General features: G+C 37.7%; 1 protein-coding gene and 1 long non-coding RNA gene across 2 annotated transcripts; both read left to right on the top strand.

Moving 5' to 3' along the window:
* The first annotated feature begins 13,639 nt into the window (after window positions 1-13,639).
* On the top strand, window positions 13,640-17,066 carry LOC131342936 (serine/threonine-protein kinase pim-1-like). Its single transcript, XM_058374268.1, has 8 exons — window positions 13,640-13,696; window positions 14,372-14,438; window positions 14,569-14,663; window positions 15,089-15,139; window positions 15,404-15,779; window positions 15,879-16,055; window positions 16,199-16,316; window positions 16,450-17,066. Exons 5-7 carry the CDS (start codon window positions 15,443-15,445, stop codon window positions 16,303-16,305), a joined length of 621 nt encoding a protein of 206 aa, XP_058230251.1. The 5' UTR covers window positions 13,640-13,696; window positions 14,372-14,438; window positions 14,569-14,663; window positions 15,089-15,139; window positions 15,404-15,442; the 3' UTR covers window positions 16,306-16,316; window positions 16,450-17,066.
* A 4,993-nt stretch (window positions 17,067-22,059) lies between these two features.
* On the top strand, window positions 22,060-23,194 carry LOC131362814 (uncharacterized). Its single transcript, XR_009206240.1, has 3 exons — window positions 22,060-22,180; window positions 22,324-22,441; window positions 22,575-23,194. It is a non-coding gene; the product is annotated as an uncharacterized LOC131362814 (long non-coding RNA).
* Window positions 23,195-23,476: the final 282 nt, after the last annotated feature.

Below are 23,476 nucleotides of genomic sequence, written 5' to 3'. Positions count from 1 at the left end.
TGGGCATGTCTGACCTGATCAAGGCCAATATATATCTCACATTCTTTTCTATTATAGAGGATCTTTCTAGTGACAAGTCTGTGTACACAAGTGACAGGAACTATCCATTTCAAATTTTCAAATCAATCTAAATTATAAAAGTCAAAATAACCAAATACAGTCACTCTGATTACATTTTCTTATTATTCCTTTTCTGATAGCTGTGATAAATAATCCACTGAAGGCTTAACATGTCTCTTTCTTTCCACTTAGGAGAACTTTAAGTCAGCTAAAAAGAAGTCAGAGATGCAGCAGTGCAAAATTGCGCTGCATTGCCAGAGATATCCTCAAGTGTTTATGCTTGCTGGAGAAAGAGAAAATTGTCCACGGTGACCTGAAACCTGTGAGTACATTAAGGGGAGAAGACATGTGGAGTGTATAAACCAGCAGCACAGACTGTCTCTAACCAAATAAGTCTCCTGTGCTCAATGAGAGTGTTAACCCGTTCATCTTAAAGTCTTACATCATCTCTCTTTTTGTCTAAAGGGGAATATAATGATAGGAAAGGATGGCATCAAGGTGATCGATTTTGGTGGCAGCAACTTTGAGCAGAAGATATGTGAGCAAAAACGGCATTTTTTCATTCATGTATCAGCATATGTATGTCAGGAACCATGCAGGCCATTCTAAACGTCGCTTCTTCCAACCATCCCATTTCTCTTCTCTTCTATTGCAGGGTTCCCACTGGCCTTCACCCTTTACTACAGCTCTCCAGAGCTGATCATGAAACATCCCTCTACCACTGCTACTGACATGTGGAGTCTGGGCTGTATTCTGGCTGAGCTCCACACTGGCCAGTATCTTTTTCCTGGAACAGATTACAAGGATCAGATAGCCCGCATCACGGAGGTATTATTGGCAGATTTTTTTTTTTTGTTTTAGCACATTTCACTTCATATCCATATAACTGAAAATAATTTTGATGTAATGGCACAGGTGCTTGGAAGGCCTCCAGCTGAATTTTTCCAGAATATGGAAACCTTGGATCATTTCTATGGTAAGGGCTCCATGTGACAATGCTGTAAATTTGTAATACAACACAAAATAAAAAATATAATGCCAAATAAACATACCTGAAATATTTCTTGTTTTTTTATACAGACCATAATGGACGATATAGGGCTATATATGACGCAAAGAAGAATCTGATACTCCCTGGTTCCAAGGATCTGCAGAGAATTCTGGGTACTGATGATCTTGAGTTCCTGGACTTTATCGAGTACTGCCTATGGTATGCAACCACTGACAAGTACCAAAACATAAAAAGTTCATTTTTAAAAAAAATTGACTTCAGAGGAGTCTTGACCTTTCAGACTCCAGCAGTATGTACCAAGATGAAGGCAGTGATTGTGTGGTTCTTGTTATGGTGACACATATTGTGTAACTAGACACAAATTCCTGTGTGTTCAGGCTTTATTAGGCTAAGCTTGATCTCAGATGATAACAGTCTACCCTAACACCTGTTAATAACTTATCCCAACAGCTGGAACCCTGAGAATCGCCTCACTCCATCAGAGGCTATGAAGCATCCGTGGCTGCTGAGTGACTAATCAATGTGCAGCACCAGGACAGGTGTAACATCCCGTCTGGTGAGCCATCGAGCCATCGTTCCCATAGCGAGACTTTGGCTGAAGACAAATAATAATTAAAAAGACATTTTAAAAGCGTGACAATAAACAAAGAAAAACAACTTCATAAATGACACAGATAAGTGCACAGCTCCAATCTTACCATGTGATACCTCGGCTGTATGTGGAACACTGTATGAAGTGGACTCTAAAGATGAGAGATTTTCTGAAAAATAAAAAGATGGATAAACAATACATTCTAAAATTAGAACAGATTCAGCACAACATAATGAATTCAATAAGTCATGTCCAGTCAAGTGAAATACACCCTTACCATCTTTGCTGCAGTCCTCAATAATAGGTGTCCTGCACACTGGAGAGCTTTCTACGGTGCTGCTGTCTGCTAAATAGAGTACCATTCCTCCATGAGCAATTATTTGTATACAAGCTTATAAATATTAAACATGATATTAAATGCTACACAGTAAAGATTAGGTGAACATGATAATTAGCTAAAAAAGAATCTGACACAAAACACACCTGCAGTTGAAACCGGTCTCTTAGTTTGTGCGGCAGCTGATTGTTCTGGCACAAGAAACATCACACTTTTTCTGAGCAGGCGAGGCTGGTGCTAGAGAAGGAAAAGATACAAAATCAAAGAAGAAAATAAGATTAGTACCACCGTAACAGAGAAAAATGTCTGAATATATAAGCAGAATTAAAATCTAATTATTAATAAATAATATACCATTGACTTTTGCTTGGTGTCAGGAGGTGGTACGGAGAGGGTAGCAGAAGGCAAAATCTTGTTAGGCATTTGTGTATAATAATATAAAAGGTTTAAAATACCCCCATTCCTACATTACCTTTTACTTTTAACCTTAGTGATTAACCCACAACAGATAAGATAAGATAAGATAAGATAAGATAAGATAAGATAAGATAAGATAAGATAAGATAAGATAAGATAAAACTTTATTCGTCCCACAGTGGGGAAATTTCCACGTTACAGCAGCAACAACAGAAGAAAAATGTGCAAATATGAAGCAGAAAGATAAAGAAATCTATATAAATACAGAAGAAAAAGAAAAATTTCACAGAACAAACAAACAATTGCACTATGTAATTGCACATCTTAAATTGTTGTTATTGTACTGTTGAATTGCACAGAATTTTAATTATTGTAATTTCACAGTTTAAGAACATCACATACAACAGTGTGTATTATGATGACAGGTTGTTTGTGTGTATTATGATGACAGGTTATTTGTGTGTATTATGATGACAGATTGTTTGTGTGTATTATGATGACAGGTTATTTGTGTGTATTATGATGACAGGTTATTTGTGTGTATTATGATGACAGATTATTTGTGTGTATTATGATGACAGGTTGTTTGTGTGTATTATGATGACATTATTTGTGTGTATTATGATGACAGATTATTTGTGTGTATTATGATGACAGGTTGTTTGTGTGTATTATGATGACAGGTTATTTGTGTGTATTATGATGACATTATTTGTGTGTATTATGATGACAGATTATTTGTGTGTATTATGATGACAGATTATTTGTGTGTATTATGATGACAGATTATTTGTGTGTATTATGATGACAGATTGTTTGTGTGTATTATGATGACAGGTTATTTGTGTGTATTATGATGACAGGTTATTTGTGTGTATTATGATGACAGGTTATTTGTGTGTATTATGATGACAGATTGTTTGTGTGTATTATGATGACAGGTTGTTTGTGTGTATTATGATGACATTATTTGTGTGTATTATGATGACATTATTTGTGTGTATTATGATGACATTATTTGTGTGTATTATGATGACAGATTATTTGTGTGTATTATGATGACAGGTTATTTGTGTGTATTATGATGACAGGTTGTTTGTGTGTATTATGATGACATTATTTGTGTGTATTATGATGACAGATTATTTGTGTGTATTATGATGACAGGTTGTTTGTGTGTATTATGATGACAGGTTGTTTGTGTGTATTATGATGACATTATTTGTGTGTATTATGATGACAGATTATTTGTGTGTATTATGATGACAGGTTGTTTGTGTGTATTATGATGACAGATTATTTGTGTGTATTATGATGACAGGTTATTTGTGTGTATTATGATGACAGGTTGTTTGTGTGTATTATGATGACAGGTTATTTGTGTGTATTATGATGACAGATTATTTGTGTGTATTATGATGACAGGTTGTTTGTGTGTATTATGATGACATTATTTGTGTGTATTATGATGACAGGTTATTTGTGTGTATTATGATGACAGGTTGTTTGTGTGTATTATGATGACAGGTTATTTGTGTGTATTATGATGACATTATTTGTGTGTATTATGATGACAGGTTATTTGTGTGTATTATGATGACAGATTATTTGTGTGTATTATGATGACAGATTATTTGTGTGTATTATGATGACAGGTTATTTGTGTGTATTATGATGACATTATTTGTGTGTATTATGATGACAGATTATTTGTGTGTATTATGATGACAGGTTATTTGTGTGTATTATGATGACAGATTATTTGTGTGTATTATGATGACAGGTTATTTGTGTGTATTATGATGACAGGTTGTTTGTGTGTATTATGATGACAGGTTATTTGTGTGTATTATGATGACAGGTTATTTGTGTGTATTATGATGACAGGTTATTTGTGTGTATTATGATGACAGGTTATTTGTGTGTATTATGATGACAGATTGTTTGTGTGTATTATGATGACAGGTTATTTGTGTGTATTATGATGACAGATTATTTGTGTGTATTATGATGACAGGTTATTTGTGTGTATTATGATGACAGATTATTTGTGTGTATTATGATGACAGATTATTTGTGTGTATTATGATGACAGATTATTTGTGTGTATTATGATGACAGATTATTTGTGTGTATTATGATGACAGATTATTTGTGTGTATTATGATGACAGGTTGTTTGTGTGTATTATGATGACATTATTTGTGTGTATTATGATGACATTATTTGTGTGTATTATGATGACAGATTATTTGTGTGTATTATGATGACAGGTTATTTGTGTGTATTATGATGACAGATTATTTGTGTGTATTATGATGACAGATTATTTGTGTGTATTATGATGACAGATTATTTGTGTGTATTATGATGACAGATTATTTGTGTGTATTATGATGACAGGTTATTTGTGTGTATTATGATGACAGATTATTTGTGTGTATTATGATGACAGATTATTTGTGTGTATTATGATGACAGGTTGTTTGTGTGTATTATGATGACATTATTTGTGTGTATTATGATGACAGATTATTTGTGTGTATTATGATGACAGGTTGTTTGTGTGTATTATGATGACAGGTTGTTTGTGTGTATTATGATGACATTATTTGTGTGTATTATGATGACAGATTATTTGTGTGTATTATGATGACAGGTTGTTTGTGTGTATTATGATGACAGATTATTTGTGTGTATTATGATGACAGGTTATTTGTGTGTATTATGATGACAGGTTGTTTGTGTGTATTATGATGACAGGTTATTTGTGTGTATTATGATGACAGATTATTTGTGTGTATTATGATGACAGGTTGTTTGTGTGTATTATGATGACATTATTTGTGTGTATTATGATGACAGGTTGTTTGTGTGTATTATGATGACATTATTTGTGTGTATTATGATGACAGGTTATTTGTGTGTATTATGATGACATTATTTGTGTGTATTATGATGACAGGTTATTTGTGTGTATTATGATGACAGATTATTTGTGTGTATTATGATGACAGATTATTTGTGTGTATTATGATGACAGGTTATTTGTGTGTATTATGATGACATTATTTGTGTGTATTATGATGACAGATTATTTGTGTGTATTATGATGACAGGTTATTTGTGTGTATTATGATGACAGATTATTTGTGTGTATTATGATGACAGATTATTTGTGTGTATTATGATGACAGATTATTTGTGTGTATTATGATGACAGGTTATTTGTGTGTATTATGATGACAGGTTATTTGTGTGTATTATGATGACAGGTTATTTGTGTGTATTATGATGACAGGTTATTTGTGTGTATTATGATGACAGATTGTTTGTGTGTATTATGATGACAGGTTATTTGTGTGTATTATGATGACAGATTATTTGTGTGTATTATGATGACAGGTTATTTGTGTGTATTATGATGACAGATTGTTTGTGTGTATTATGATGACAGGTTATTTGTGTGTATTATGATGACAGATTATTTGTGTGTATTATGATGACAGGTTATTTGTGTGTATTATGATGACAGGTTGTTTGTGTGTATTATGATGACACTATCACACTTTATATCACACTGCACTCTCTAACACGTCGTTGTCGAAAGACAAAAATTAGCAATCAATTACAACTGTGTTAATTGAAGCATAGTGTACATGTAAAACAAGCTATGTTGTTATTCATACTACCAGACACAATGGCAAACAATTCCTTCATACAAGCAAAAAATAAACAACTGACCCGTTGGCTTGGACGGTCTGACTGCATCTGGCTCCGGAGGTAGTGCCGCAGTTTGTACATCCGTGTCCCTGGGACACAAGTTGCCCCATTATAAAGACCCTCTCTCTCATGGACCACAGCAAGACGAGCCCCTCCTTCTTCCGTGCCGACTTGTCCTGCAGAGACAGGTTATCTTTGATCAGCCTGGCCACCTCGGTTGGCTCCTCCTTTTTTGTGCATGGTGATCTGTAAGACAGAAAAAGTAGTAACTGTTAGATGCTAGTATGTCTGTGTTTCCTATTTCTCAGGTTGCATATGAAACGATGTGCCTTGAAAGAGCCACTGAAGCCTACAAGAAAAATGGAACACTTGCCTCAAAGGTCAAGGCAGACATTCTTGAAAAGTTGTCTGAATCAATATGTTCATACACTGCTTATCCATCAAGTGCACAGATAAGTGATGTTGCTGAAGCACTTGTCAAGATATACCCTTGTCTCAAGGAACCTGGCTCCTTTGCAGGTTACTATGGGTGGCAGCAAAGCAATAAAAGAGAGAAATTATCGCACCAAACTTCGAGGCTTTGGTCTTCCCGTGCTAACCTGCAATGCACTGAAGCGCAAGAGTCCTGCTGACTAGAAGTCAGCAGAAAATATTTAAAAAAAACAAAAAAACAAGTAAAGCAGAGTTAAACTACCTCCCTCTGTACCCAGGAGAGTTTAAAACAAGAGAGGATCCAATTGCTAACTAAAGTCCAGAAAAGGGACATCAAGCTTATAAAAGAGAAAATGTCATGTCATATGAAGTCTGATCTTTAGTTCTTTCCATAGATTTTCAGTTGGATTGAAGTCAGGTGATTGGCTGGGCCATTCTAACATCTTTATTTCCTTTCTCTGATTCCAAATGAGAGTTTCCTCGGCTGTGTTTTTGGGATCATTGTCTTGCTAAAAAGTGCACCCTCATTTCATATTCATCATCCTAGTAGGCAGCAACAGATTTTTATCAAGAACATCTCGGTACATCCGTCAATTATATGAAGTTTGCCAGTACTGTATGCTGAAAAACACCCTTACACTATGATGTTCCCAGCTCCAAACTTCACTGTTGGTAGGGTGTTTTTGGGGTGATGTGCAGTGCCATTTGTCCTCCAAACATTGTGTGTATTATGGCATCCAAAGAGTTCAATTTTGGTCTTATCTGACCAGACTATATTCTCCCAGTATTTCACAGGCTTGTCCAAATGTTGTGCAGCAAACTTCAAACAATAAGCAATGGAGTCTTGCGTGGTGAGTTTACATACAGGCGATGGTGATTGAGTGCATTACTTACTGTTTACTTTGAAGCAATTGTACCTGCTAAAATTTATATTATGCACTTTCAATAACTATTACACTATTATCACACCAATATCAACTCACCACGATGCAGAATCTGAGCTGGTTTCCCTGCAACTAGACGGTCCCATGTGGGGGTGATGGGAGGCAGTGACACTCAAAGCGTGTTCCTTATGTCCAGTCTACTCCGTAATCTTGTTTTGGTTGCTGTTGTTGCAGAAAACCCTGCTTCACAAAGATATGATGTTGGAAAAGGAAGCAGAGCTTTCAGTGTTTTTAGTGACAATGTCAGGGTATTCTGCCTTGACTTTAATCCAGAACACAAGGAGGTTTAAAGCCGTCTCAAATATACTTTTAAGGCACACTATCATTTGCAGTCTCAACCAGCTGATCTTCTACTAGAAGGGTTAAAGTTGATTCACCTGGCCTGTTCACAAAGGGGTTACGGATCCATTCTTGTCATGAGCTTTGGGTAATGACCGAAAGGACGAGATACAAGATACAAGTGGCCGAAATGAGTTTCCTTTGTAGGGAGGCGGGGCATTCCCTTAGAGATAGGATAAGGAGCTCTGTCACCCGGGAGGAGCTCAGAGTAGAGCCACTGCTCCTCCACATCGAAAGGGGCCAATTGAGGTGGCTCATGCACCTGTTTCGGATGCCTCCTGGACGTCTCCCAGAGGAGGTGTTCCGGGCATGCCCCACCGGGAAGAGACCCCAGGAAAGACCCTGGACACGCTGGAGGGACTGTGTCTCTCGGCTGACCTGGGAACGCCTTGGAATTCCCCCAGAAGAGTTGGAGGAAGTGTTGTCGGAACTCAGAGCCCCCTCCGAGTGGACATATCACAGGGTGGAATTTTTGTTTGTATCTATTTCTCTTAGCTTTCCCAATGACCTCCACAAGCTATAAAACTTAGCCGAAATAAAAGAGATCTCAGTCAACAGATGAGAAGAAGCGGGTTTCTTTATTCAGCCATGCAGTCAACAACATGCATATCTGAAGAGAGCAGCTGGTCTCAAAAAAACCCTGAAAAAATCCCCTTTACTTATACCCCAGGCGCCCCGGGGCGCCTCCTTTTCTCTAATTTAAATATTTCCAGCAATTTCCCATTATATTCATTTTGTGGCTACTTTAGTCCCTCCTTCCTTAGTTTACATATGTTTTCCAGTTCCCATTATTTTCGCATTTGTCCCGATACCGCCCCTAAATTGATACCATCCTCCCCTCGATGACGTCAATTTTCCTCCTCTCCAGTTCCCCTTATTTTTAGGCTAAGTCAACAATCTTTAGAAAAAATTGGCGCTTACTTATAGGCGCCACTTCCTTATTGACTTCACTTGACCGTCACCTCTCAAAGGTGCTTCCTCGGCTCATCCTGACCTCGCGCGTTGCCCTCCACACCAATGTGTAAGTACCTTGCTCTCTTCCTCTATGTCATGATGACTTTTCCCTCTACTTACTTGATCTAAGTTTTATTTACTATTTTTAAAATAAGCTTTGCCATTAAGCTGCCTCATATCCTTTCCTCTTTTCATCACTGTTGGTTGCTAGTATTCCAATGCTATTGTCTCCTCTACCCGCCTATCACTGTCATGTCACAGTGACCTGGCCTACTTCCCACACTGTGTTCCTTTTGCCTTAGTACACGCTCTCTTTTGCTGACTACATAGTCACGCAATATGCACTTCACTCATCTTCACTCATCTCTTCCCATTTCCCATTTTTTTTCCTAGCTCAGTCAGCCCGTCGCGCTATCTTCCGGAGAAGTCCCAGGGGTGCTCTGCGACGCTATCGCCAGTATCAGCTATCCTGTCTGGCCATTGAACTTACTGGTTTCCTGGAACACCTATCTGTATCCTCTATTCCTGAGTCTCCTTACCTCGCTCACCATATCGTGAGAGATACCGTCTATCTTGATCAGAGCCCCCAATTTCACCCCACAACCTGTGATCAGTCTACTCAGACCTTCTACTGGCACTGGACACGCACCACCTCTCAAGGCGTCCAGACTGAGGATTTCCCTGTTGAGATCTCCTCTAATGATTCTTCCTCTGACTCTTCTTCATCTCCTAATTCCCCTGACATTCCCCAACTTTCTCCAAATTTGTGCCTATGCCTTACAGTGTTCATGATATTCCTCAGTCTTCTCCTGACTATTCGCCCCCAACTTCTCCCACTGATTACTCTCCAACTTCTCCTCAGGATCCCGAGATTCCGTCTTCTACAACTGACCCTCCGGTCCCACTGATCCCATTGGATAGGCTGGCTGACTGAGTTGTAACTCCTAATGTTCCCATAAATCTCTCCTCTTTTCTGTTTCTTCAGTCCCAGTGTGGTTATTACGCTAGCATGCTGCCATTAATAATTCTGCATGATTATTATAAAGACTATGAGGCTATATCTGATTATTATAGCTATTATTAATCAAAGTTAACTACTTAATCAATGGCTAAATAATTCTTGATAGATACACACTACTTTTAGGCAGAATATTGCTAAGTCAGAGCTTAGAGCATTGAGTACATTATTACTTAAGCTACTTTTAAAGCTAGGTATATAATTCAAAGCTGGGTATATTATTTTTTTCTCCGACAGTGTCTAGGGAAAGGAAAGTCTGAGCATCCCTGCTAAGACTGCTGCCCCCGCGACCTGGCTCCGGATAAGCGGGAGACAATGAATGAATAAATAAACCTTATCTGCCGACATGAAAACAATGGTCATTTTCCCCTGAAGTTAGAGATTGAGATCGTGGAGCAGTTGAATATGTCACACAGGTAAGCAAGTTTTGTGACCCATTCTATGTTACTGAAATAACTCAAAAACTCTAGCCAGTGATCTCCCTTTAGAAAGCCGTCTTACTTCTGTGTACATGAGAAGATGTCTGAGTCCTGCATCCATCTCCTCTCAGAGCTGTTCGCACAGACATGAGTTAAGGGCATGTACTTTGATGTGGTTAATAACTTTAATCACAACTTGCAAAATGCTATTAAGCTCAGGTGACATTTTTCAGCTCACCAGCATTTCTCTATGAATGACACAGTGCGTAGACTCACATTCAGAAGCAACCTTCTTGATTGTGTTGCGAGACCAGAAAGCCGCTCCCTCTGTGCATACACAGATACAAAACGACCAATTAAGTCTTCCTGATATGTAATCGTTCAATGACTTGAATATTTCTGCAGCTGTGGTGTTGGTTGGCAAAAACAGTGCACAAAAAATTCCTGGTGCACATCTTCCTGAAAAATATATTGCACAAAAATGAGCAATGTTGCCTTGTTGTGAACATCAGTAGATTCATCCACCTGAAAAGAAGGAGAAAAAGTTGCATGTTGTCAGCAATAGATAGATAGATGTACTTTATTGATCCCATGAGGAAAATGCTTGTGTTACAGCATCTTAGTCACTTTCAAGCGTAAGGATCTGAGCGAGTTTGACAAGGGACAAATTGTGATGGCTAGACAACTGGATCAGAGCATCTCCAAAACTGCAGCTCTTGTGGGGAGTTCCCGGTCTGCAGTGGTCATTATCTATCAAAAGTGGTCCAAGGAAGGAACAGTGGTGAACCGTTGACAGGGTCATGGGCGGCTAAGGCTCATTGATGCACGTGAGGAGCGAAGGCCGGTCCGTGTGATCCGATCCAACAGACGAGCTACTGTTGATTAAACTGCTGAAAAAGTTAATGCTGGTTCTGATAGAAAGGTGTCAGAATATATACAGTGCTGTGAAAAGGTTTCTGCCCCCTTCCTGTTTTTTTTTTTTCGCATATTTGTCACACTTCACAAAATGATTTAACGATAAACGATGATTTAATTATTAAGGGAAAAAAAGCTGTCCAAACCTGCCTGGCCCTGTGTGTGTGTGTGATTCCATAACAATGCTCTGTAGCTCTTAGTGCACAAGGCAAGATGATCACGTGATCAGGCTTCAATTCCGTTTCTTTGTCAAAATTGCATGTGAAACCTCACACACCTATGCCTATGTGCTTATGAGCAACATGATTACTTCAGATATTCTTCAAGGATCTGTTCTCCAAATACAACATATACATAGGCAAACCAAAATCCCTGCACTTAAGCACACGTACAGCACCCAGTGCCCAAAAGCATCATCATGTCACATTCAGGTCACCACCTCCTTCATTCCCTCACATACAGAAATGTTCATACATTATTTGTCAGAATATTACTTTGAGAAAATATGATAACTTTTAAATGATAAAATTAGATTAAGTAGGTGTTCTCTACAAATTGCGTAATTTATACCCCCCACCTTTTTGCAATGAAAATAAGAATAGTGTTTTAGTTTCTAGAGCTGTGTGCTCCTTTTAAATCCACCTGTGTCCAACTGTATACTTAATAAATAATACATATCTTTGATTCTGAGAAGTCTGACAGCTAAAATAACTAAGCAGATAAATCCTGCTGTAATTGAAACCAAGCTGTTAAGGGGAAAACTAATCTAAAAACAGAGCGAGTTACAGCATGATTTCATGAGGGTCGACCATATACTGCATATAAAACCTCCGCTGGTCTCCAACAGAACGTCGACCTTTCCAACATGGCGGAGGAATTGACGTGTCTGTATACAAATCACAGCGGCGCCCTCTACTGCCTCCTGATATAAGTGAATATGACAAGCTGTTATGACAGGAACGTGTATTTATGAACCATTTATTATAAGATTTATTGAAACACCTTAATCATGCATTATAACCTTAATTAATGCTTAAATAAAATATTAAGAATATAACGCGCCATGTTGTTGTTTTTTGAAAGTCCCGCGCCTTGCTCTGGTTTTCATTTAAAAGTCCAGAGCGCGTGCTTGCGTCATCTAGAAGGCTTTTAAAAGATTTCAAACGAAAACAATTGACACAGCGACACTGCGGATTACCTGAGATATTTTGAAGATAAACAGCAAATTTTCTTGGAGAGAAATGATGAATTTAGGTAAGTATTTTCCCTTTCTAGGTAGATGGACAGGCCGGGGCCTGGCCTGCGCCGCCGGGATGCTCGCGCTCACCTCCGCGGGATACTGCGCGTATCGCTGGATGAAGAGGAGAAGCGATCTTCAAGCTGCTGAAGTTCAAGCTGCTCACGGTGAGAAAAGCTCACTTTTTACTTAGTCTGTGTGTTTCTAATCGCTTTAGAACTTACAAAGAGAGTGTGTGTGGAAAATGAATGACTTTAATCGGTACAGAGGATAAACAGGATCAAATCTCCTGTGTAGTTTAGCTAACAGAGCTAGCCGAAAGCTAAGGCGCGTGACTGAGCTAACATTAGCCGACGATGCTAATTGGCTCATATCAAAAGCATTTTAAAGTATAAAAGTGATTATTGTGTGGTTTAAAACATTTCGATGCACAACATCATGACTTTTAGAAATAGTCTTGAAGTTCTAGGAAAATAATCAAGAACAGGGCGGAGTCACGAAGCCTGACATGAAGCGGAATTACTGTTAGCACCGGGATTATTATTATTATTATTATTATTATTATTATTATTATTATTATTATTATTATTATTCTCGAATTGAAGTGTTTTATTTCTCTTCTTGGTCTCGGCATTGTTTCTTCTGATGTGTTAATAGTTAGAGTGAATGTTGTGGTAATGAGTGAGTTCCTGTTAGCGCATGATTGTAGCAGCTGTAAAGAGTCAGTCCCTCACCAACTCGCCTTTTTATTTCCCTTCTTCTTCAATAAGACTCGTTTCTCCTTACTGATCACTAATATAACACTCTGATTAAAGACATGAAGGGGATGAGAGAGTGTCTTCTTGAAATATTTTCTTTCCTACATGAATGCCAGTTTCCACTGATGAAATTTGTCTTCTCCGTGACATACTGATGTGGTTAAATGTGTCAAATGTTTTACAGGATCTGTTGTTGATGATGTGGAGGAAGCCGAGACCACCGAGGTATGTGTCAGGAAAAAAGGACTAGGCTTAATATATTATATACTACAATATCAAATACATTAGTTTTTCATTTTTAACTGGTGTGTGTGTGTTAAGGTCACTGATCCAAGCGTCCAGCTCCTTTGCGCTGAACATGACCCTCAGATCTCAGCTGATGCCCTGGTAATTTTATATTTCTGTTATTTTTAGTGTATTCTTTAGATGCTTTTGATTGAAACAGCAAATTTTAATCTTTGTGCTTCATTCAGGTCACTGAGATAAATATCCAGCTCCGGAGCTCCAGCCCTGACCCTCAGAAGTCAGCTGTCATTCTGGTAATTTTATATTTCAGACATTTTTCAGTGAAATGTTTCCTGACCTTTTTGTTTTTGTTTGGCCTTGTCACTTGGCCAAGTACTTCTCGCTGGATAATCCTCCTTGGGAATTTCTTTTAAAGACGACGCTTGTAGCCACTCAGAATGTTTGAGTTAGTTTACAGTAATTTACATTTAACTCTCACATGCAGTGAACTCTATGAACTCATATCCCATGATATGAACCATTTAATCAGCTTGTATCGCTTTTTTATTCGTGAAGTTACAGTAGTCACCGAGGTATGTGTCAGTAAAAAGTAGTACAGGTAAAATACTATATACAACTATTTAAAATATATTAGCTCTTCATTTCTAACAGGTGTGTGTGTGTGTGCACTGTATTAATGTCACAACTTCCTTCACTTCTGAGATTTTGCACAGAAGTTATGTGTAGAATTATGTGTCAGTTGAATTGTTTCTGTTAACATAATAAAGAATAATTCCTAATAGACAACTAAGTCATTACTAATCCAAGCCTTTGTACTGTAACATTTCTGTTTGTGAAGGCTGTTTATATTTAATTCATTTCTGAAGATGTGCTTGCATTACATGCAGTCAAATATTAGGCATATCCAGTATGATAATAAATCATATTAATGACGTGAATTAATTATGTACAAAACATTTTATGTACAGAACCCAGCAAATACTGAGACACCTGCTCCTCAGTGTCCTCTTCTGGAGAGCATCATTACACCATGGGGTATGTTAGAATCCACCATTTCCAAAAATGTTGCTGTAATGTGTTGCTAGTGAATGTATGACTTGGTAAAAATGTACTGTGGATTTTCTTATTTCAGCTTGATATGAATGATTGTCTGTCTGTTTCACAGCGGTGTTTGAGTCACTGTACACTCCGGGAGAGCTGCTGGGTGAAGGAGGCTTCGGGACAGTCTGTGCAGGAGTCCGTAATGCTGATGGCAAGCAGGTGACATGACTGCACACGACATCTACTGTTCATTTACACTTAGTAACAAAATGCAGGAATAAAGCATTAAAAATTATTAATGTCCCTGAGGTACAATTACAGGGTTAAGCACTATCACTTGCAAGGAAAAGGCTATGTCAGAACAGCAGAATGAAAAATCATAGTTTTTGCAGGGAACTGTTTAGTAACTGAACAATGTAATTGATACCACTATGATTTATTTTAATGTTTAATCTTCACCAAATGCTGAAAATTGGTCTAATTTTTCCCAAAATGGGAGTATGAGGCTAAGCAAGTCTGAAGACTTATTCCCCAATGAAATAGTTTCATTTTATTTCTGATCATAACTGTGTACAAATTATGAACTGTATATGCTCTGTTCATGTTTTACAATAAGAATGTTCATGTGTTTTATATCTGAACAGGTTGCACTCAAATATGTGGGGAAAACTCCAGACGATAGATTCATCACCATTGTAAGTAAACTTCTACTTCTGTGATTCTGCAGAGAAGACAGGATCCAAATAATAACCACCTGATAGATCAAATGATGTGTCCATTTACTCAGTCCTACTAAAATAATCCTGAACAATTTACCTTCAAATTAGAGTTCACATTTAGATTGTATTCCCTATCATCCATGATAGATATCTGAATCATTACCAGTTCAAACCTTCGTATTGTATCATCTCTGATCCAGTTTACCAATCCAGGGCTAACTGTATCTGTCCGTATTTCAGCCTGGAGAGACACAGAGCCTTCCTGTAGAGGTGGCACTGATGAAAATGGTTTCCAAGCCACTTCATTGTAAGAACGTGCTGGAGATGCTCCAATGGTTTGAGATGTCCGACTGCTTCATCTTGGTCCTGGAGCGACCCAGCCCCTGCATGGACGTCCAGCAGTTCATTGACCATCACGGCCGACTGTCAGAAGCACTGGCTCAAAAAATCATGAGCCAGGTGGTTAAAGCCGCTCACCACTGCTGTAACACCGGTGTTCTTCATCGTGACATCAAGGCGGAGAACCTTCTAATCAACCCTGACACACTGGAAGTCAAGCTAATTGACTTCGGCTGTGGAGATTTGCTCTCTGACACACCCTATACAGAATATGAAGGTAAGTGTATAATAGGTACAAGACAGAATCTAAGAGACTGCATTGATGGGGGTTTTTTGCAACAGTGCTGATGGTGCTCCAACTCTCTTTTTTGCTCAGGCACTTGGTGTTTCTCTCCACCTGAGTGGGTGTGTGATGGAGAGTATTTGGGTTATCCTGCCACCATGTGGGGTCTGGGAGTTCTCCTGTTCCACCTTGTCTGTGGACACTTGCCCTTCAGTAATGAGGATGAGATTGTTTACAGGAAGATGGACTTTGCTCCCGGCCTGTCTGAAGGTGAGAAAATGTAGAAGCATCACCATTTAGAACAGCTGAAGATGTAAAACTGGCATTACAAGATTAATTGATTTTTTAATAATATTTATATATATCTGAAATGTCAAAGCACTATCTATAATATCTCATCACTGCACACTCAGGTTGCCACAATCTGATCAATTGGTGTCTGGACCCGGAACCTGAATGTCGGCCCACGTTTGAAGAAATCCTCAGCCATCAGTGGTTTACATCTGGTGGATCTGAGTGAAGGATCTGAGTGTAGGTGGATCTGTTGAAGACTCTCACCCTCACTTACATAAAGAAAGGAAGAAATGAATAAACAAATGTATATATAAATGTATATAGAAACAAATTTATTGCTGAATAAATGTTCCATTTTTTTCTTATTTAGCCATTTGGATGTCCACCGTGGTGTTACGCCTCGTAAAGGAGCATGTCCAGGAGATGCTGAAGGCCATGGAGGGAGTCTGAGCAACACTCCTCACACACACACACACACACACCTCTCTATCTCAGCCAACTTAAAGAGTGATCAGGACATTTTAGGAAATCTCTTGTTGGCTATTCAGTGGTCATTAGAATATAAAACTAAGATTAATCTCTGCACTTTTGCCCATTCATTTGTAGAACTGCATTTGTTCTCCATTTTGTTAGATGATAGATTACTTGTAACTAATTTATAAGATTAAGAAACCCCCAAAATTTGAACAAAGTAATAATGTCCTGGTCATACTTTAAACACTTTAAACAAAATCTCTTTTCTTTCCCTCAGGATCTCCACAGGTAAGTAAATACTTATTACTGTCTTTTATTTTCTGCAGATTTAAACCTGTCTTGTTTTTCTTCTCTCCCTGAGCAGCTGTACACAACATCGCTGGCCTCTAACATCAACATCTGTTAGTGCTCTCTGACCAACGGACGGCATCAACATCTGCAGCTCCGATAAGCGTCTCCATCTTTAGTTTAACGTTTTATTATATAGATTACTCATTAAGACATTTATCTTTATTATAGGTGTAAGATTTTACTATACTATTTATTAGACATTTAAGATTTTGTTGTATTTTTGTATTTTTATATTTTTAATAGATTTATCTGTTCATTATACTTTTTATTAATAACCTTTTATCAGAGTGTTACATCTTTTATTGTAGTTCTATTTATTATATACATTATATTGCATTTTTTAATTAAATCCTAATAAAAATTTATTTATATTTGAGGTGTCATTGTGATCATTCCCAGTTTTTCTGAATGTTTCTGATGAATGTTAGGGTTGAAATGTAACTCTAGAAACAATCTGAGACTTTTTCCTCCTAGAAAAGAAAGACTTGTTTTCTACTGACTGTGGAATTAGCATTTTATTTAGATTAAAACTAAAATCTATTAAAGAAACACTGTTCATAGTCAAAATGATGAAAATTAAATCAGTCTCATATAGAGCCTCCTGTCCCCTATGGCAATACGGTGTTTAACTCCATCTCTGTTATATACTAGAACCTAATATTTAACAGTGGATTTGTACATGACGCCATCTTCAAACACAAATACTGACCTTTTTGTACTGAAGTGAAATGATGATGGAATGAATGTGAAGTAAACAGTAGTGGCAGAAACACTGCTTAGGTTCATGATACTGAGTCTCTGATTTACAGAATTATATTCCTTACTAAATCCATTTCAGATGCTATGAATCTGACTATAAATTTGGCAAGAGCACAACACACGACAGAAAGGCATTACAGAGGGTGATCAAGCTGGCCAGGAAAATCCCAGGGACAGATCTCCCCTCACTGCATGACATCTACAGTAAAAGGATCTGCAAATGGACTTGCAACATCATGAAGGACACAACCCATCCCATCCACAATTTCCTCACCTTAATGAAGTCTAGCAAGCGGTACCAGAGCACTGCGGCCAGAACATCCAGACTCCACAACAGTTTATATCGCCTGGCCATTAGACTGATAAATAGTCCAAACCCACTGCCACTTCCACCTGTATCATCAGAGTCAATTCAGTCTGTTCAATGGCACTCTGCACTTTACCTGCTGAACCATCATGCACTCATAACGGATAATTATGGACACCTGTAACATTACAATAAATAATATGGAGAAAGAGATTAAGATAATGTGTTAAAAAAAAAACCCGGGGGTTAACCCCCCCCATGCCGAGCTATTTGCACAGCAGGGGTGCTTGGTAGAGTCTGGCATTAGTCCATTTCATGAGAAATCATCAGGTGAAACTTGGCACTACTTTACACAAGCACCATACCAAAATAAAGCATGAACGCTATTTATGGTACGGAGAAGAGATCGACAATTCAATCACGGTAGGTTGTTTTTTTTTTTTTAAATACACACCTTTTTTCGTCCTTTAAACATTTACACACATACTACTAGACATGGCGAGGACTAGTATTTCATTATTTTCTAAATTACCGAATCTGAAAAGGCATTTTTGAATCTGATCGGATTTGTGTCTTGTTCTGCACTGGTGCCTTACGGAGTATTCGATTGTGGGCGTGTCCCACTGCACCTACGGCTCTTTCAGTACAAGGGCTTGTTGATTGCGCTCTTCTCAGCTTTCTCTGTACATTTTAGCCGTCATTGACAGTGTGAGCTTACATGCATGGAGATTCCCATTGTCCAAGCAAACGGTTTCTTATCGTCTCCTGTGTAATGAGTAGGAGTATCCATCGACTTCTGGCCTGGGGTTTTTGCATTAAATTAAAACTCACCTCCTTATTTAAGGCTTCGGTGCTTTTTTTGTACCATTGCAAATGAATAAACGGCATGTTTTGTGTGCTAATCACGTTAGCGCTAGCAGCTAATGCTAATCGTTAGCCTGGTGTGTGCCATTACTAAGCCTTGGATTGGCACAAATAAGTGATGTTCAGATTGAAAAAGAATTGTTTTTGAATTAAAATGATTTTAACTACAACTTTTTGTAAGCCGTATGAAATATTGGGCTACTTTTCTAGCCGAAAGCCTGGTGAGTGTGTAGCATGTTGACTTTTAGCTCGTAGCTTGTAGCTGTGGCTTATATGGTAAGATGAAATGACACCATACTTGATATTGTTGTCTAGATACTTTTCATAAAAACCAGTCGGGAGTTTGTGAGAATGATTTCTAATGTTCCCATGCTTTTTGTACCATTGCAAATGAATAAATGGCATGTTTTATGTGCTAATCGCGTTAGCGCTAGCAGCTAATGCTAATCGCTAGCTTGGTCTGCGCTATTACTAAGCCTTGGATTTGCACAAATAAGTGATGAGATTGAAAAAGAATTGGTTTTGATTTAAATCCTGTTATTTCCTGGTTAAAAGCCTATTCTGGTGAACAAGACACAATTACTGTATAAAAATGCAGAAATTCATAGTAATGTTCTAGTTAAAGATGTTCAAAAGCTAAAAAGGTTAAAAGTGGATGTTAAATAATTCATTTCACCAACTTGAATGTGGCTATGGTAAGAGTACACGTTAGCTGATTCATGTTTCTATGTTAAAAAGCCCATTGTACTTTGTTTTATCTCTCCAAGAAGATGACAAAAACCTTCTCTCTGTGTCGAAATGACGTAATCCTCAAGAAACCACCTGTGATTGACTTCATTTGAGCTTTCCCAGGTATGTTGAACATTTGAAATTGTGTTCTCCAATATAAGGTGTTTGTGGCAAAGTTTTAAATCTGTCTCTCTCTCTCTATCTCTCTTTCAGATCGAGGAGGAATTTCCTCCTCCTCTTCCTGCTCTTTGGCCGAAGAGAAGATGTGATCAGAGGCCTCATTTTCTACTTTGGTGAAGAGACAGAGGAGTTCATCAAGGACTATCAGGTACAGAATACACCTCTGACATCGTTCTAAGTCAATGCCCCACCCGTACAGGACAAGGTAGTGCAATCTAAGATAGCTGATGGCCAAATTAATTTTTGTCAAATCGACTTCAAAACTTCAAGTGATAACTACAGATAAGCCGTTATAGTGTTTGGAAAATTAATACAGTACAGTAAAACGAATAGACTTGCAACAAATGGAGATGAGCAAAGTAAGCACTATTTGTATATACACTTTATGGCCAAAAGTTTTGGGACACTACTCTGAAGGCCACACGACGTTTGGAGGTCTGTAGCTATTGACTCTGCAGAAAGTTGGCGACTTGTGATTTTACGTGGACCGAATTGCTGTTGTTCCCAATTGCTTCCACTTTGTTATAATACCACTGACAGTTGGCAGTGGAATATTTAGTAGTGAGGAAATTTCACGGATGGACTTATTGCACAGGTGGCAGCCTATCATGGTACCACGCTTGAATTCACTGAGCTCCTGAGAGCCACCCATTCTTTCACAAATGTTTTCAGATTCTTTCACAAAAGCAGTCTGCATGCCTAGGTGCTTGATTTTATACAACTGTGGCCATGGAAGTGATTGGAACACCTGAATTCAATGATTTGGGTGTCCCAAAATGTTTGACAATATAGTGTAAATGCTTATGTATTTGTATGTGAGTATATATATATATATATATATATGCATTCTGTAGTGAAAATACATGTTGGAGTTGAAGCCAACTTCCTCTATACTTTACTGTCATACTTCCAAGAAAATGTTTAATCACCATTAAACCCGACAAAGGCCAAATAAACAAACAAAAACAATTTCTAAAGTTTGGGCTTCTGAACATTAGATCCCTTGCACCTAAAGCACTTATTGTTAATGAAATGATCTCAGATTATAGTTTTGACGCACTCTGCCTTACTGAAACCTTGCTTAGACCAAATGACTACATTGGTCTGAATGAGTCTACTCCGTTAGGATATTCGTATAAGCATGAGCCCTGTCAGACTGGAGGTGGAGGTGGTGTTGCAACTATCTATAACAATTTCCTTACTGTTACTCAGAAAACAGGACCCAGATTTAGCTCATTTGAAGTGTTTATCCTTAATGTAGCACTCACAGATACACATAATATCTCCCTGCTATCTCTTGTAGGGCTGAAACGATTCCTTGAGTAACTCGAGTAATTCGAATACAAAAAATCATCGAGGCAAATTAGTTGCCTCGAAGCTTCGTTTAGTCCATTTACTGTAACTACACGCAGAGAAGATTCAGGCCAAAGAAAACGGCTGAAAGTTTTCAAAGTTTGGGATCATTTCAAACTACAATGAACAGAAAACTCTGTACAGTGTGATTACTGTAAGACTGAACTGGTGTTCCACAACACTACAAGTTCCATACTTCAACATCTCAACTGCGGTGAAGTTAGTTTGATATTCGGACATTAGACATTCGGAAGCGGTATTTTAGAGATCGTCGACAAATAAAAATCAGTGAAGACATATTTTGGGATAACAAGAGGTGTACCTCGTGGGGGTTTCCAATTAGATTATTTTGGTACTAGTTTTTGGTCACAGGGTCTCATGAACTAGAAGGAATTGAAGGAATGGTGATTTTTTAAATTAAAAAATAAATAAATAATTTCAAATTAATTCACATGATGCATAATTAATAATATCTATTAATTAAGTTATTTTTATTATTAAAAAAGTTGTATGCAATGACGCATGGCATATGTATATTTAAGAAGAAATTAGAATAACTGGGGCACGTAGCCAGGTAAGTAACAAGTACCACATTTCAGTTGTAGAGAAACTTGTTGATGGTTCCTAAAATACCGCTTCTGAATGTCTGTCTAATGTCCGAATATCAAACTAAGTTCACCGTGTTAATATCTCATTCACACACAGTCCCCGCTTTAAGTCCACGGAGTCGACACGAGCTTCACACTTAGCTTAAATCAATATGAACTGTATAGTATGAACTATACAGAATATGAAGGTAAGTGTATAATAGGTACGAGACAGAATCAAAGAGACCGCATTGAAGTTTTTTGTTTTGTTTTGTTTTGCAACAGTGCTGATCGTGCTCCTTCTCTCTTTTTTTGCTCAGGCACTTGGTGTTTCTCTCCACCTGAGTGGGTGTGTGATGGAGAGTATTTGGGTTATCCTGCCACCATGTGGGGTCTGGGAGTTCTCCTGTTCCACCTTGTCTGTGGACACTTGCCCTTCAGTAATGAGGATGAGATTGTTTACAGGAGGATGGACTTTGCTCCCGGCCTGTCTGAAGGTGAGAAAATGTAGAAGCATCACCATTTAGAACAGCTGAAGTTGTAAAACTGGCATTACAAGATTAATTGATTTTTTAATAATATTTATATATATCTGAAATGTCAAAGCACTATCTATAATATCTCATCACTGCACACTCAGGTTGCCACAATCTGATCAATTGGTGTCTGGACCCGGAACCTGAATGTCGGCCCACGTTTGAAGAAATCCTCAGCCATCAGTGGTTTACATCTGGTGGATCTGAGTGAAGGATCTGAGTGTAGGTGGATCTGTTGAAGACTCTCACCCTCACTTACATAAAGAAAGGAAGAAATGAATAAACAAATGTATATATAAATGTATATAGAAACAAATTTATTGCTGAATAAATGTTCCATTTTTTTCTTATTTAGCCATTTGGATGTCCACCGTGGTGTTACGCCTCGTAAAGGAGCATGTCCAGGAGATGCTGAAGGCCATGGAGGGAGTCTGAGCAACACTCCTCACACACACACACACACACACACCTCTCTATCTCAGCCAACTTAAAGAGTGATCAGGACATTTTAGGAAATCTCTTGTTGGCTATTCAGTGGTCATTAGAATATAAAACTAAGATTAATCTCTGCACTTTTGCCCATTCATTTGTAGAACTGCATTTGTTCTCCATTTTGTTAGATGATAGATTACTTGTAACTAATTTATAAGATTAAGAAACCCCCAAAATTTGAACAAAGTAATAAATGTCCTGGTCATACTTTAAACACTTTAAACAAAATCTCTTTTCTTTCCCTCAGGATCTCCACAGGTAAGTAAATACTTATTACTGTCTTTTATTTTCTGCAGACTTAAACCTGTCTTGTTTTTCTTCTCTCCCTGAGCAGCTGTACACAACATCGCTGGCCTCTAACATCAACATCTGTTAGTGCTCTCTGACCAACGGACGGCATCAACATCTGCAGCTCCGATAAGCGTCTCCATCTTTAGTTTAACGTTTTATTATATAGATTACTCATTAAGACATTTATCTTTATTATAGGTGTAAGATTTTACTATACTATTTATTAGACATTTAAGATTTTGTTGTATTTTTGTATTTTTATATTTTTAATAGATTTATCTGTTCATTATACTTTTTATTAATAACCTTTTATCAGTGTTACATCTTTTATAGTAGTTCTATTTATTATATACATTATATTGCATTTTTTAATTAAATCCTAATAAAAATTTATTTATATTTGAGGTGTCATTGTGATCATTCCCAGTTTTTCTGAATGTTTCTGATGAATGTTAGGGTTGAAATGTAACTCTA

This window comes from Hemibagrus wyckioides, linkage group LG02 (genome assembly GCF_019097595.1).
Source record: "Hemibagrus wyckioides isolate EC202008001 linkage group LG02, SWU_Hwy_1.0, whole genome shotgun sequence".
NCBI classification, from domain to species: Eukaryota; Metazoa; Chordata; class Actinopteri; order Siluriformes; family Bagridae; genus Hemibagrus; species Hemibagrus wyckioides.
Note: the sequence above shows the minus strand (reverse complement) of the source record. Positions and strands in the feature narration are given on the sequence as shown.

What these genes read in the sequence shown, in the direction of transcription:
- LOC131342936 (XM_058374268.1), top strand. Translation starts at nt 15,443, where the DNA reads ATGAAAATGGTTTCCAAGCCACTTCATTGTAAGAACGTGCTGGAGATG. An exon ending in ACCCTATACAGAATATGAAG is followed by an intron (nt 15,780 to 15,878) that starts GTAAGTGTATAA and finishes TTTTTTGCTCAG; the next exon opens with GCACTTGGTGTTTCTCTCCA. An exon ending in TGCTCCCGGCCTGTCTGAAG is followed by an intron (nt 16,056 to 16,198) that starts GTGAGAAAATGT and finishes CTGCACACTCAG; the next exon opens with GTTGCCACAATCTGATCAAT.